Source organism: Dendrobates tinctorius, unplaced genomic scaffold, assembly GCF_039654945.1.
Source record: "Dendrobates tinctorius isolate UK_male_01 unplaced genomic scaffold, ASM3965494v1 ptg000129l, whole genome shotgun sequence".
In the NCBI taxonomy this organism is placed as follows: Eukaryota; Metazoa; Chordata; class Amphibia; order Anura; family Dendrobatidae; genus Dendrobates; species Dendrobates tinctorius.
Genome location: NW_027361797.1, coordinates 348843 through 364358, shown reverse-complemented (window position 1 = coordinate 364358; position 15516 = coordinate 348843). Strand labels below are relative to the sequence as shown.

The 15516-nt window shown below is 46.4% G+C and overlaps 2 protein-coding genes across 7 annotated transcripts in view; one reads left to right on the top strand and one right to left on the bottom strand.

Annotated features, from left to right (window-relative positions):
* The window catches only part of NPRL3 (NPR3 like, GATOR1 complex subunit), an 80965-nt gene that overhangs the window by 38991 nt on the left and 26458 nt on the right, over positions 1-15516 (top strand). For 5 of the 6 annotated variants that reach the window (XM_073542751.1, XM_073542746.1, XM_073542747.1 and 2 more), the window contains 5 exons: positions 595-676; positions 8544-8681; positions 11417-11573; positions 13633-13739; positions 14695-14824. In XM_073542751.1, the coding sequence (XP_073398852.1) occupies positions 595-676; positions 8544-8681; positions 11417-11573; positions 13633-13739; positions 14695-14824 (614 nt within the window). The remainder of the gene's footprint in view (positions 1-594; positions 677-8543; positions 8682-11416; positions 11574-13632; positions 13740-14694; positions 14825-15516) is intronic. The other variant, XM_073542749.1, reaches the window with a different exon arrangement.
* The window catches only part of MPG (N-methylpurine DNA glycosylase), a 185346-nt gene continuing 180086 nt past the window's right edge, over positions 10257-15516 (bottom strand). The window contains exon 4 of the mRNA XM_073542757.1: positions 10257-10705. Coding sequence (XP_073398858.1) covers positions 10689-10705 — 17 coding nt within the window. The 3' untranslated portion in view covers positions 10257-10688. The remainder of the gene's footprint in view (positions 10706-15516) is intronic.

The window sequence follows — 15516 nt, the reverse complement described above, 5'->3', positions numbered from 1 at the left end:
GGCTCTGGCAGATGAGATGATGTGGGATATTAGGGGTAGTAGTCCCGTGGCTCTGGCTGATGGGATGATGTGGGATATTAGGGGTAGTAGTCCCGTGGCTCTGGATGACGGGAAGATGTGGGATATTAGGGGTAGTAGTCCCGTGGCTCTGGCAGATGAGATGATGTGGGATATTAGAGGTAGTAGTCCCGTGGCTCTGGCTGACGGGAAGATGTGGGATATTAGGGGTAGTAGTTCGGTGGCTCTGGCTGACGGGATGATGTGGGATATTAGGGGTAGTAGTCCCGTGGCTCTGGCTGACGGGATGATGTGGGATATTAGGGGTAGTAGTCCGGTGGCTCTGGCTGACAGGATGATGTGGGATATAATAGTGAATGTGGCTATGCGGTGTGGGCGGGGCTCTACACTCAGCTTTGCACACTAACTAACCATAACCATAGTTACTATGCCCCGGGCTCTTCAGCTAGTTTTTTAAAGAAGACAAATTGTTTACCTACCTTATCGGTAGCATTATCGCCCTGCATCAGCATTTCACATTTGGATACACAATTATGTTTCTTGGTCACTATTAATCAGATATTTGTGCCTTTACAGCAGAGGACGGTCCACAATCACCATTTCACCATATTTTACCAAAGTGTAAGCTAGCAAGAGATCTAAAGGAAACCTATGACAGGTATGTGTTGTCTTTCTCTTCTGTGTAGTTTTCTTCAGCAAGTTCTATTGTTCTCAATGATGTGCCACATAGTAAGTAATGTTTCATTTTTGCGGGTAAAACTTTTCTTTATTGTTAATATCCCTCATAACTAAAATGGTATTAGCCACTCAGCAGCCCCCCTACATGTACTGTATGTTTACGTATTCACAATACAATAGTATAGATAACATCACCACCTAGTGGCTCACTGACAGAACTGCATACTGACTTGAATCACAAAATGTTACTACACCCAATGGAGCTTCTGATAACCAAATGTTACAGAAGAGATATTGAGATCCGCGCTCCATTCATACATCTGGGTGCTGTCCGATTTATTTATTTTTTCTTCTTAGACCATTGATTAAAATGGATTTATGCATTGATCCGAGTGTGAGATTCAGAGCATGTCCTACTCGTATCCATGTCTATGTCTGTGGGGATCTGTGAAACACGGATGAGAGTCAACGGCTTCCATTGCACTTCCATGCCTCACTTTATTTACTGCCTCACTTTATTTACTGCTTTATTGATGAACTCGAATGAAAATATGGTCTTTTTATTGACATCAGTTAACAAATATGGAGAGAAGAAAAATGAAAGGACTCTGATGTGTGAATGGAGCCAAAGTCTCTGTTCACACCTTTATGTCAAATACGTTAAGCGCTGCTCACATATTGGGGATTCTGTGTTCATATTCAAGCAGAATATTGCCCCATTTTGCCAGCAATACATGTGAGTGGGGTTTTTAATTCACCTTTTTAAATACTATGGGACAATTTAGGATTGATTAGTAAACAAGCTACAGATTTTATAGTCTTGAAAAGCTGTGTCTGATCTCCATTACTAGAGCTAATTTGGGTGCACATCTACATGTATCCGTAGCAGATCGCTGCAGGAATCCTGAGCATCCGATTTCACTCAATATCTGAAGCACAATTTGCATTTGCTCATCCTCCCCTGGTGACCATAGCCTCTACTCACACCGACATACCCAGATGTGTACACTATGCCAAAAGATTCTTTTCGGTATACATTTTATAACAGTTTATTTGTGTACTTTTTTCCTCAACTAAATTTTATAATTGTCGACTTATTAATACAAACCTAATGCAGGAGTATGCACATTTATCATTGTTTATAAGTACATTTATCAGACTCTGCTTCTGCATAGCTACACAGACCGGCCTTTGTCCATACTGCAGGCTGCTCATGTAGTAGGAGACAAAGCGGCCTGCACTCTGTCCTGGGCTCCTGTATACAGATTGTATGCTAGGAGATACAGCGGCCTGCTCTCTGTCCTGGGCTCCTGTATACAGATTGTATACTAGGAGACATAGCGACCTACTCTCTGTCCTAGGCTCCTGTATACAGATTGTATACTAGGATACACAGCAGCCTGCACTCTGTCCTGGGCTCCTGTATACAGATTGTATGCTAGGAGACATAGCGGCCTGCTCTCTGTCCTGGGCTCCTGTATACAGATTGTATGCTAGGAGACATAGCGGCCTGCTTTCTGTCCTGGGCTCCTGTGTACAGATTGTATGCTAGGAGACATAGCGGCCTGCTCTCTGTCCTGGGCTCCTGTATACAGATTGTATGCTAGGAGACATAGCGGCCTGCTCTCTGTCCTGGGCTCCTGTATACAGATTGTATGCTAGGAGACACAGCGGCCTGCTCTCTGTCCTGGGCTCTTGTATACAGATTGTATGCTAAGAGACATAGCGGCCTGCTCTCTGTCCTGGGCTCCTGTATACAGATTGTATGCTAGGAGATACAGCGGCCTGCTCTCTGTCCTGGGCTCCTGTACACAGATTGTATACTAGGAGACACAGCGGCCTGCTCCCAGTCCTGGGCTCCTGTATACAGATTGTATCCTAGGAGACATAGCGGCCTGCTCTCTGTCCTGGGCTCCTGTATACAGATTGTATACTAGGAGACATAGCGGCCTGCTCTCTGTCCTGGGCTCCTGTATACAGATTGTATACTAGGAGACAAAGCGGCCTGCTCTCTGTCCTGGGCTCCTGTATACAGATTGTATGCTAGGAGATACAGCGGCCTGCTTCCAGTCCTGGGCTCCTGTATACAGATTGTATACTAGGAGATACAGCGGCCTGCTCTCTGTCCTGGGCTCCTGTATACAGATTATATACTAGGAGACACAGCGGCCTGCTCTCTGTCCTGGGCTCCTGTATACAGATTGTATGCTAGGAGATACAGCGGCCTGCTCTCTGTCCTGGGCTCCTGTATACAGATTGTATGCTAGGAGACATAGCGGCCTGCTCTCTGTCCTGGGCTCCTGTATACAGATTGTATGCTAGGAGACATAGCGGCCTGCTCTCTGTCCTGGGCTCCTGTATACAGATTGTATATTAGGAGACACAGCGGCCTGCTCTCTGTCCTGGGCTCCTGTATACAGAATGTGTGCTAGGAGACACAGCGGCCTGCTCTCTGTCCTGGGTTCCTGTATACAGATTGTATGCTAGGAGACATAGCGGCCTGCTCTCTGTCCTGGGCTCCTGTATACAGATTGTATATTAGGAGACACAGCGGCCTGCTCTCTGTCCTGGGCTCCTGTATACAGATTGTATGCTAAGAGACATAGCGGCCTGCTCTCTGTCCTGGGCTCCTGTATACAGATTGTATGCTAGGAGACATAGCGGCCTGCTCTCTGTCCTGGGCTCCTGTATACAGATTGTATATTAGGAGACACAGCGGCCTGCTCTCTGTCCTGGGCTCCTGTATACAGATTGTATACTAGGAGACATAGCGGCCTGCTCTCTGTCCTGGGCTCCTGTATACAGATTATATACTAGGAGACACAGCGGCCTGCTCTCTGTCCTGGGCTCCTGTATACAGATTGTATGCTAGGAGATACAGCGGCCTGCTCTCTGTCCTGGGCTCCTGTATACAGATTGTATGCTAGGAGACATAGCGGCCTGCTCTCTGTCCTGGGCTCCTGTATACAGATTGTATGCTAGGAGACATAGCGGCCTGCTCTCTGTCCTGGGCTCCTGTATACAGATTGTATATTAGGAGACACAGCGGCCTGCTCTCTGTCCTGGGCTCCTGTATACAGAATGTGTGCTAGGAGACACAGCGGCCTGCTCTCTGTCCTGGGTTCCTGTATACAGATTGTATGCTAGGAGACATAGCGGCCTGCTCTCTGTCCTGGGTTCCTGTATACAGATTGTATGCTAGGAGACATAGCGGCCTGCTCTCTGTCCTGGGCTCCTGTATACAGATTGTATATTAGGAGACACAGCGGCCTGCTCTCTGTCCTGGGCTCCTGTATACAGATTGTATGCTAAGAGACATAGCGGCCTGCTCTCTGTCCTGGGCTCCTGTATACAGATTGTATGCTAGGAGACATAGCGGCCTGCTCTCTGTCCTGGGCTCCTGTATACAGATTGTATATTAGGAGACACAGCGGCCTGCTCTCTGTCCTGGGCTCCTGTATACAGATTGTATACTAGGAGACATAGCGGCCTGCTCTCTGTCCTGGGTTCCTGTATACAGATTGTATGCTAGGAGATACAGCGGCCTGCTCTCTGTCCTGGGCTCCTGTATACAGATTGTATGCTAAGAGACATAGCGGCCTGCTCTCTGTCCTGGGCTCCTGTATACAGATTGTATGCTAGGAGACATAGCGGCCTGCTCTCTGTCCTGGGCTCCTGTATACAGATTGTATATTAGGAGACACAGCGGCCTGCTCTCTGTCCTGGGCTCCTGTATACAGATTGTGTGCTAGGAGACACAGCGGCCTGCTCTCTGTCCTGGGTTCCTGTATACAGATTGTATGCTAGGAGACATAGCGGCCTGCTCTCTGTCCTGGGTTCCTGTATACAGATTGTATGCTAGGAGACATAGCGGCCTGCTCTCTGTCCTGGGCTCCTGTATACAGATTGTATATTAGGAGACACAGCGGCCTGCTCTCTGTCCTGGGCTCCTGTATACAGATTGTATATTAGGAGACATAGCGGCCTGCTCTCTGTCCTGGGCTCCTGTATACAGATTGTATACTAGGAGACACAGCGGCCTGCTCCCAGTCCTGGGCTCCTGTATACAGATTGTATCCTAGGAGACATAGCGGCCTGCTCTCTGTCCTGGGCTCTTGTATACAGATTGTGTGCTAGGAGACACAGCGGCCTGCTCTCTGTCCTGGGCTCCTGTATACAGATTGTATATTAGGAGACACAGCGGCCTGCTCTCTGTCCTGGGCTCCTGTATACAGATTGTATATTAGGAGACATAGCGGCCTGCTCTCTGTCCTGGGCTCCTGTATACAGATTGTATACTAGGAGACACAGCGGCCTGCTCCCAGTCCTGGGTCCTGTATACAGATTGTATCCTAGGAGACATAGCGGCCTGCTCTCTGTCCTGGGCTCCTGTATACAGATTGTATACTAGGAGACATAGCGGCCTGCTCTCTGTCCTGGGCTCCTGTATACAGATTGTATACTAGGAGACACAGCGGCCTGCTCTCTGTCCTGGGCTCCTGTATACAGATTGTATGCTAGGAGATACAGCGGCCTGCTCCCAGTCCTGGGCTCCTGTATACAGATTGTATACTAGGAGATACAGCGGCCTGCTCTCTGTCCTGGGCTCCTGTATACAGATTATATACTAGGAGACACAGCGGCCTGCTCTCTGTCCTGGGCTCCTGTATACAGATTGTATACTAGCAGACACAGCGGCCAGCTCCCAGTCCTGGGCTCCTGTATACAGATTGTATCCTAGGAGACATAGCGGCCTGCTCTCTGTCCTGGGCTCCTGTATACAGATTGTATGCTAGGAGACATAGCGGCCTGCTCTCTGTCCTGGGATCCTGTATACAGATTGTATATTAGGAGACACAGCGGCCTGCTCTCTGTCCTGGGCTCCTGTATACAGATTGTATGCTAGGAGACATAGCGGCCTGCTCTCTGTCCTGGGCTCCTGTATACAGATTGTATATTAGGAGACACAGCGGCCTGCTCTCTGTCCTGGGCTCCTGTATACAGATTGTATGCTAAGAGACATAGCGGCCTGCTCTCTGTCCTGGGCTCCTGTATACAGATTGTATGCTAGGAGACATAGCGGCCTGCTCTCTGTCCTGGGCTCCTGTATACAGATTGTATATTAGGAGACACAGCGGCCTGCTCTCTGTCCTGGGCTCCTGTATACAGATTGTATACTAGGAGACATAGCGGCCTGCTCTCTGTCCTGGGTTCCTGTATACAGATTGTATGCTAGGAGATACAGCGGCCTGCTCTCTGTCCTGGGCTCCTGTATACAGATTGTATGCTAAGAGACATAGCGGCCTGCTCTCTGTCCTGGGCTCCTGTATACAGATTGTATGCTAGGAGACATAGCGGCCTGCTCTCTGTCCTGGGCTCCTGTATACAGATTGTATATTAGGAGACACAGCGGCCTGCTCTCTGTCCTGGGCTCCTGTATACAGATTGTGTGCTAGGAGACACAGCGGCCTGCTCTCTGTCCTGGGTTCCTGTATACAGATTGTATGCTAGGAGACATAGCGGCCTGCTCTCTGTCCTGGGTTCCTGTATACAGATTGTATGCTAGGAGACATAGCGGCCTGCTCTCTGTCCTGGGCTCCTGTATACAGATTGTATATTAGGAGACACAGCGGCCTGCTCTCTGTCCTGGGCTCCTGTATACAGATTGTATATTAGGAGACATAGCGGCCTGCTCTCTGTCCTGGGCTCCTGTATACAGATTGTATACTAGGAGACACAGCGGCCTGCTCCCAGTCCTGGGTCCTGTATACAGATTGTATCCTAGGAGACATAGCGGCCTGCTCTCTGTCCTGGGCTCCTGTATACAGATTGTATACTATGAGACACAGCGGCCTGCTCTCTGTCCTGGGCTCCTGTATACAGATTGTATGCTAGGAGATACAGCGGCCTGCTCCCAGTCCTGGGCTCCTGTATACAGATTGTATACTAGGAGATACAGCGGCCTGCTCTCTGTCCTGGGCTCCTGTATACAGATTATATACTAGGAGACACAGCGGCCTGCTCTCTGTCCTGGGCTCCTGTATACAGATTGTATACTAGGAGACACAGCGGCCTGCTCCCAGTCCTGGGCTCCTGTATACAGATTGTATCCTAGGAGACATAGCGGCCTGCTCTCTGTCCTGGGCTCCTGTATACAGATTGTATGCTAGGAGACATAGCGGCCTGCTCTCTGTCCTGGGATCCTGTATACAGATTGTATATTAGGAGACACAGCGGCCTGCTCTCTGTCCTGGGCTCCTGTATACAGATTGTGTGCTAGGAGACACAGCGGCCTGCTCTCTGTCCTGGGTTCCTGTATACAGATTGTATACTAGGAGACATAGCGGCCTGCTCTCTGTCCTGGGCTCCTGTATACAGATTGTGTGCTAGGAGACACAGCGGCCTGCTCTCTGTCCTGGGTTCCTGTATACAGATTGTATACTAGGAGACATAGCGGCCTGCTCTCTGTCCTGGGCTCCTGTATACAGATTGTATGCTAGGAGATACAGCGGCCTGCTCTCTGTCCTGGGCTCCTGTATACAGATTGTATACTAGGAGACATAGCGGCCTGCTCTCTGTCCTGGGATCCTGTATACAGATTGTATATTAGGAGACACAGCGGCCTGCTCTCTGTCCTGGGCTCCTGTATACAGATTGTGTGCTAGGAGACATAGCGGCCTGCTCTCTGTCCTGGGATCCTGTATACAGATTGTATCCTAGGAGACATAGCGGCCTGCTCTCTGTCCTGGGCTCCTGTATACAGATTGTGTGCTAGGAGACACAGCGGCCTGCTCTCTGTCCTGGGTTCCTGTATACAGATTGTATACTAGGAGACATAGCGGCCTGCTCTCTGTCCTGGGCTCCTGTATACAGATTGTATGCTAGGAGATACAGCGGCCTGCTCTCTGTCCTGGGCTCCTGTATACAGATTGTATACTAGGAGACATAGCGGCCTGCTCTCTGTCCTGGGATCCTGTATACAGATTGTATACTAGGAGACATAGCGGCCTGCTCTCTGTCCTGGGCTCCTGTATACAGATTGTATGCTAGGAGATACAGCGGCCTGCTCTCTGTCCTGGGATCCTGTATACTGGGGGTACAGAGCTGTAGATCTCTAGAATTCTACAACACTGGATACTGGGGACAACGCAGGACGCCATACCCCTTAGCCTGTGGTCTCTACTGCAGGGTCTAATAATAATATTTGTGCATACCGATTTATGAAACACAGATTAAGTATTCTCTAAAATTTACATTTTCCTAGTGCATGTGCTGAACACAGTGTGGAAATGAAGATTGGAATATAAGTTTTGCTATAATTCTCTACATTTGATAGCTAGGGATGCCGTCCCCGAGTGTGGGCCGTTTGCCCCTAGAGATGACTGACTATCCAGTCTTCATTTGGGTGGGTGACTTGTAATATGACATCATAGCACAGTTTATAAAAAGCAGATGTATAGCACCATCTAGTGGACAGTGCTTGTAATTACACATTTAATGGCTGATTTCCCTTTCTGGCTCCCATTAAAATATGCTGACATGTATATAGTTCTGCAAATGAAGTGGGTGCGGATATACAGTATTATGGGATTTGTGGATCATTTATTAAACTAGGACATAACTTTAAAGGGGTGAAGAAAGGTTGCAGACATACCTGGGACCTTAGAAGGCCTCGTCCACACCAGGGTTTGCTGTGCGTTGTTACATCCCTGCTCATTATACCTGCATCGTATTTATGGCACGTCTTCTACAAAGTGTTCTCTGCATATATGTTGGCTGTCCCTTGGCAGCTGGTACATGTCCCAGGCCCATGTGCACTGTATATAGTGTGTCTTGCTCTCTTTCAGCCTCTGTACTACCGGTGTGGTCCGTCTTCACATAAACAATTGGCTGGAAGTCAGTTTCTGCTTACCGCATAAAATTCACTGTGTTGGAGCAAGTTTCATTCCTCCAGAGGCAATAGAACGAAGTCTAAAGTCTATCAGGTAAGATAAAGGGGATGTCCAATTTTGACATTATTTTTTATTAAATTTCTGTAATTGAGACTGTAAAAAAAAAAAAAAATAATTTTTGCAAACTGGTTTCATTAAATATTTTGATCACTTTACCTTCTATAGCCGGTATTTTGCATTGTCTGTTGCTGTCTACAGGTTGACTTAACTGATAATCCATCAGCGAGCTCATTCTGATGCGGGGTTTCTAGTAACTCTGTTATCTGTATTTTTCTGTGCTCCCCTCCCCTGATTTATGGCTGCTGACCACATCAAAATTAAATGTGCAGATAAACTAAGAGCCTATAAAAAGCCAAACTGTGCAACATTTTTAGTGAAACCCGAATGCAAAAATAATCTTTCATTCTAAATGCAAACATATACGTAATAGTGATGAGCGACCATGCTCTGGTGCTGAGTGACTTCAGCGTGCTTGGAAAATATGTCTCCGGCGAGCTCTAACAATATGTCCGAGTCCCCGCGGCTGCATGTCTCCCTGCTGTTCAACAGCCACAACACGTTTGTTAGGCAATCCCTGCAGCTACGAGACATGCAGCTGCGGGGACTCGAACATATTGTTAGCGCTCGCCGGAGACACTCGGTTACCACCCGAGCGTGCTGGGATAACGCATGCTCGCTCATGACTAATTAGTAATAAATAACCGACCTCTATCACAGCATGATGTCTAAGAAGATTGTGCAGTGGGCTGATCCCTTGTGTCTCTCATGGAGGGTGTTGGATTTGAGCCCTGGGTCATCCGGGGACCCTCGCATTCTGAGCAGTGTGAAAGGGTGTTATGGTTGCAGACTGCACACTTACAGAACAGGTATCACAGTGGGAAATGAGCTGTGAAGGTTCCTATTAGGTGACTACAGGCGTCTGTTATAAATGGTGCTGAATCCATACACCGGATACCCTGGGAGATGTACCGCTTCTCATTAAACAATGATGGCGCTCGCTGATGGTAGGCTCCTAGTGCCCGGGAGTTTTCCCATCGCACTGACTGCTCCACCAGAATCCCAGTATGCAGGAGATGGAGGCCTCACCCTTCATATATAGATTGTATTCGAGGATCAGGTTGGCCCACAGAAGGGTCTCTCTGTATAATACCATAACCCCCCACAGGTCTCATTACTATATTAAGAGCTGGGAAGAAGTTTGTTTTCTGTAATATAAGATAACTTATTAGGGAGTCCTGACTTAAAGGGGTTATGCCACAAATGTAAAAAATAACTATCTGGTGTAAAGCGCATCGCAACTTTAGCCATATCGCTGCTATAAAACACGATCTTGTAATCTCCCCCTTTCGGCCTCTTTGCTCACTTCTGTGCAGTTTTGCTGTATTCTCTGCCTGTGGATGGGCTGTAGCTTGTCCCAGGACCATGAAGCAGCAGAATTCCCCCGCACAAGCTGACTGCAAGGCCCCCTAAATCCCGTGTACCTGTGTTCTTCCACAGATCCGCAGAGAAAATAGTCCCTCACTATTACATGGTGTCAGATCACTTCTCGCCACTACTGAGCATGTGCGGCCACAGGAGAAACAGCTTGGGGCCCAATTACTGATGAATATGTGATATCTATATCAAACATACTCTAGTTTAATTGATTTATATTACAAATGCAATCTTACAATCTCTATAAAAACAATATTTTTCATGAGACAACACCTTCAACTGTGCTTGTTGTACTTTCCTTTAGACAGTTTGGCTTTTCACATTGTACTCTGCATTGATTCTGCAGAGCCAGACTTGTCAGAGAAGGCAAACACGGTTTATTGCCATCTCTGCCTTCCTGATCACTATATATAATGCTTAATCAGCGCTTATGTGTATAGATTAGGAAGCGGTGTCAGTGCTTCGTCCTCCAGACCCAGTAATTTGTGTGATCGCTTGGTGCAGGGAGGGAGCAGGACCTGCTGGGTCCCAGGAGAACCAGAATGCATTGCTATGAAGCCCGGAGGATGAATTTTCCTTGGAACTGGGTCTGATATACCGGTCGCCTCAGTTACACGGGAGATCTGCAAAAAGAAAAGCATAATATGTAAATAAGTCCCCCCAAAATCTTTTAAGACTTTGTGGGGGGGGAGCACAGTGTGTGAAATTTAAATGTAAAAAATATGTAAAACCAAGACGAAAAAAAAAGCAATACTTTAAAAAAAAAAGCTTAAAAATTACACCATATTATATCACAAAAAAAAAAAGTCAAAATGTGTTTAATTATCCGAACAAGAAATTATTTTAATGCTAATAAAGGCACATGCACAGTAAAACCCAAAAATGTGCTTTGCCAAGGCTGGGGAAAATGTTCCTGTCCTGAATTGGTTAATAATAATTTTATTAAGATAAAAGCCAGTTCCGTCAAAATGGGCGCAGTGGGACGGGGCGAGGCACTCATCTAATTCATGACGACCTGTGAAGTATGCCTCACATCTTGCTTCAGTGCATGTCTGGAGTAAGATCTGCGGGAGGTGCACGGAGGCGTGCCCCACTTTTAAGACGCACTTGATTTATTAAGAGGCGCCATAATGAATCATCAGACGCCGACATGCCCCTCATCAGGAGCGGTGTGAACAACACCAGTCTTGATGAATTGGAGCCATAGACTGAGCTCTGAACAGCCCGCTCTATAGGATAATATAGCAGTAGCTAAGATTTTGGAATGACTTGTATATTTTACCTTGACCTGTGATCATTTAGACACAGAGTAAGGTGCAGCTTTCTCCTTCTAGGCCCTACCATGCGCTCCTACTCCTTAAGGATGAGAAGTGTTTGCTGAGTGAACTCCCCCTGGATTGCTCTCCGGCTCTAGTGAGATTGATCAAATCTGCCAGTGCTGTAAAGAACCTGCAGCAGCTGGCCCAGGACGCCGACCTCGCCTTGTTACAGGTACTGCCGTGCGCCAGGGCACATCACACTCGGCTAAGTATTCATAGGTCACAGATTTATTTTGGAAATTTCACAAGCTGAAAAACTCATTCCGTACAGTAAATGGGGCTGTTTTAGCAGCATGTGCATGGATTTCTGCAATCCCTACTTGTGTGCATGGAATAGTCTCCGCTATTTCTGTAACTCATCTGCCACTGGTGAATATTATACATCATAGCTCCTGTGTGTTGTCCATACTACAGCCACATGTAGTAACGGCCACCTGGGGTGTTGCTGTAATGGTGGCAAGGGTTGTTCCAGAGGTCAGCAAGAGGTGTCAGGCCCCCGTCACACATAGCGACTCACCAGCGATCCCGACAACGATATGAACTTGTCAGGATCGCTGGTGTGTCGCTACATGATCGCTGGTGAGCTGTCACACAGGCAGCTTCACCAGCGATCAGCACCAGCGACTACGAGCGTGCGCGTCGCTGTGTACCTTAGATACCAGCGCACTGGTGCAGGGAGCTGGTAACCAAGGTACACATCGGGTTTCTAAGTGCCGCGCAGCACTTAGAAATCCGCTGTTTACCTTGGTTGCCAGCTCCCTGCACCAGTGCGCTGGTATATAAGGTATAATGCGGGTTTTAAGCACTGTGCGGCACTTAGAAACCCGCTGTTTACCTTGGATACAAGCTGGGAGCTCGCTGATCGTTGCTCTCCCGCCTGCCACATGCGTGCTGGACAGCGGGAGACCAGCGATCAAAAAAAGTCCAGGGCTTTTGAGGGTGATCAGCGATACCCAGCTGGGGGCGGTCGCTGATACCTGTCACACACCGCGATATCGCTGGTGAGATCGCTTTTGCGTCACAAAACTTGTGACTCAGCAGCGATCTCGCTAGCGATCTCGCTATGTGTGACGTGGGTTTTACACTTGTTATATCGTTAAAGTGCCCCTGTCAGCAGGATTGTGCACAGTAACCTACAGACGGTGTCAGGTCGGTGCCGTTATACTGATTACAATGATACCTTGGGTGATGAAATCCGTCTTGTGGTTGTTGTGTAATCTTTATTTTCATTTTTGAGTTATTTATACGCTCGTGCTCCGGGGCGGCCTGTGGGGGGTCTTCATGTGGTGCTCTGATTAGGTATTCATAATGCAGCCTGCTGACAGGACACTGATCCCTCACTGACCTGCCTCCTAGTTTACATACTGCATAGAATATTGTGTGGGGAAAAAAAATTAACATTCATCAAAATGGCGCCAGCGCTGTAGCATGATACAATGGCCAATATGTATATATGCATATATTAATTTATGATTTATTCATATAATATTGTGGGGAGAAAAAAAAATGATCTTCATCGAAATCGGCCTGCGCAGTAGCATCTATTGTGTTCCGATAGATGCCACTGCACAGGTGGCCGCCAAACAGCGCAATTTTGCTAGAGGAAAAAAAAATTTGGCTCCATCAAGATGGCGGCACCTGCGCAGTAGCATCTATCAGTGATAGATCCTACTGCACAGGCGTCATTTTGTGGATCAAAATTTTTTTTTTCTATTCCAGCAAAATAGCAGTAGTATCTATTGAAACATGATAGAGATGCTACTGTGCAGGTCCCACCGGCGCCATTTTCTTGAGGGTAATTTTTTTTTTCTCCCCACAATATTATATGACTAAATCATAAACTAGTATATGCATATTAACCATTGTATCATGCTACAGCACATGCGCCACTGCCATTTTGATGGATGAATAACATTTGGGTTTTTTTTACACACAATATTTTATGCAAAATGTACAATAGGGGGCAGGTGAGTGAGGGATCAGTGACCTGTCAAAAGCAATACAGATACATATGTAAGCAGAGCACCACATGAAGACCCCCCACAGTCCCGCACCGGAGCACGAGCATTGTATTCAGTATAACGGCGACGACCTGACACTGCCTGTAGGCTACTGTGCACAATCCTGCTGACAGGCTCCCTTTAAATATGGTCTGTTATGATGGGTATGGGTATGATTGCCAGCCTGAATCCCCTTGTGTTATTCATGTTTCTATGTGACACTCTGTCTAGGTTTTCCAGCTTGCCGCACACTTGGTTTACTGGGGTAAAGCCATTATCATTTATCCGCTGTGTGAAAACAATGTCTACATGTTATCCCCAAATGCAAATGTTGGCCTGTAAGTATAGTGAATTTTTATAACATATGATTACAGACTTATTAGACCATGTAAGGCCAATATTGAGCTATTTCTGAAGGAGGCGTAGTAGATACTATTTGTGCTGCTTCTTCACTTTCCTGCTTAAGAATTACCATATTACCAGTTTTTGAATAAGGAGTGAATTAGGAGGCCCAGGTCTAGCCTATAATCTGCACAGTTCCTTACAGCATTATGTACTTCTGATGTATAATGGCTTGTTCTGTACCCTAGTCTACACCACCCACCCAAGAAAACGGAGATTTGCAGACTCAGAAACTATGTAAAATTAGAGCTATATGCAGAACATGTAGGTGTAAATCTATACATATAGGCAGCATTTCTTGGACTATAAGAAAAAGCATCCCTGAGAAACACTGAAAGCACTGTGCCCCAGCACAGCTCTCTACTACAGCTGACACTGATCAGTCTGATCGCTGCAGGGCAGGAGAGGTTATCAGCGCCGGCACATCACTAAACCTACAGGGATGACTCCGGAAGGACCTTTTAGGTCATGTGATCTGGCACATGTCTAGTAGGAAGTTCACAATGTGGCTGTGTATGTGTATAGCAGAGTTGAGTGTACATAGAGCAGTGTAGTGTGCATGTATGCACTTCAGAGTGTACATAATGTTCACACTGTGATGATCTATAGGTGTAATGCACATTCTGCACAGACACTAACAACCTCCACTTCTTTACAACTCCAAGAAGCTTTAATTAGAAGGAAATCTATTCTTCAAATTTTTTTGCTATCAAAACTTGGAGTGCATCTTATAGTTCTATAGTCCGAAAAAAATCCGATAATTTACATGTAGGACTGACAGCACATGGTCATGAAATGAGGAACCACTCCATTGTAGTATATGATGTTAGCTTTGTGAGATGAGGGGTATGTGGTATTACGGTACTCAAAGCCGTCTGTTCTGTCTTCCAGCTACTCGCGTCTGGCAGGGCAGTTTTCACATCAGTTCCCTGCACACGACCTCCCCTCCGTTCTTTCTAAGTTTTCTCTACCTGTTTCTTTATCAGAGTTCAAAAACCCATTATCACCACCGAGGCAAGAGGTAAGGGGATAAAATGTCCTATATGCTATTTAATCATCACTGCTGCACCAAAGGTACTCAACCGTCTGGCACAGCTTGTAAGTGTAATGACAAAGCATACACCGTAAATATGACACATACAGAGCCTTGAAATAGTAGTCATTCCCTGAGAACTTTTCCACACTTTACACCTACAAACGTCAATGCTTTTTATTTGCATTTTATGTGATCTGCCAACACAAAGTAGCAAGTATTTGTAAAGTGTAAAGGAAATGAGACATGGTTTTCTAATTATTAAAAAAAAATCTAAATCTGAAAATCCAGACAACAACAAACATACAAGTTAGTGGGTGTAAAGTTAAAAATTGTGAAAAAGTTCACGGTTTATTAATACTTTTTCAAGGCGCTGTAAACTTCTAATGTAAACTAATGAATATAGCTATGAGAAAAGACAACTACTTGCCTTATACTTCAGTTTTGCTAAGTGGTGCCTTAACTCTCCTTTTCTTCAGATTTTTCACTTGTTGCATTGTTTGTCGTTACACTTTAAAGTTACACTCACAGCATGGGGCCACTGGTCCTGACTGGACTGTAGGAGTGGGGTACCATGAACATACAGCAGTCTTTGCTTTTATCTTTAAAGGGGTGGTCCAGCAACCAAAATATATCTTCTGACTATCCTTACATCCTAATCACTTTTGTAATTAGTTATT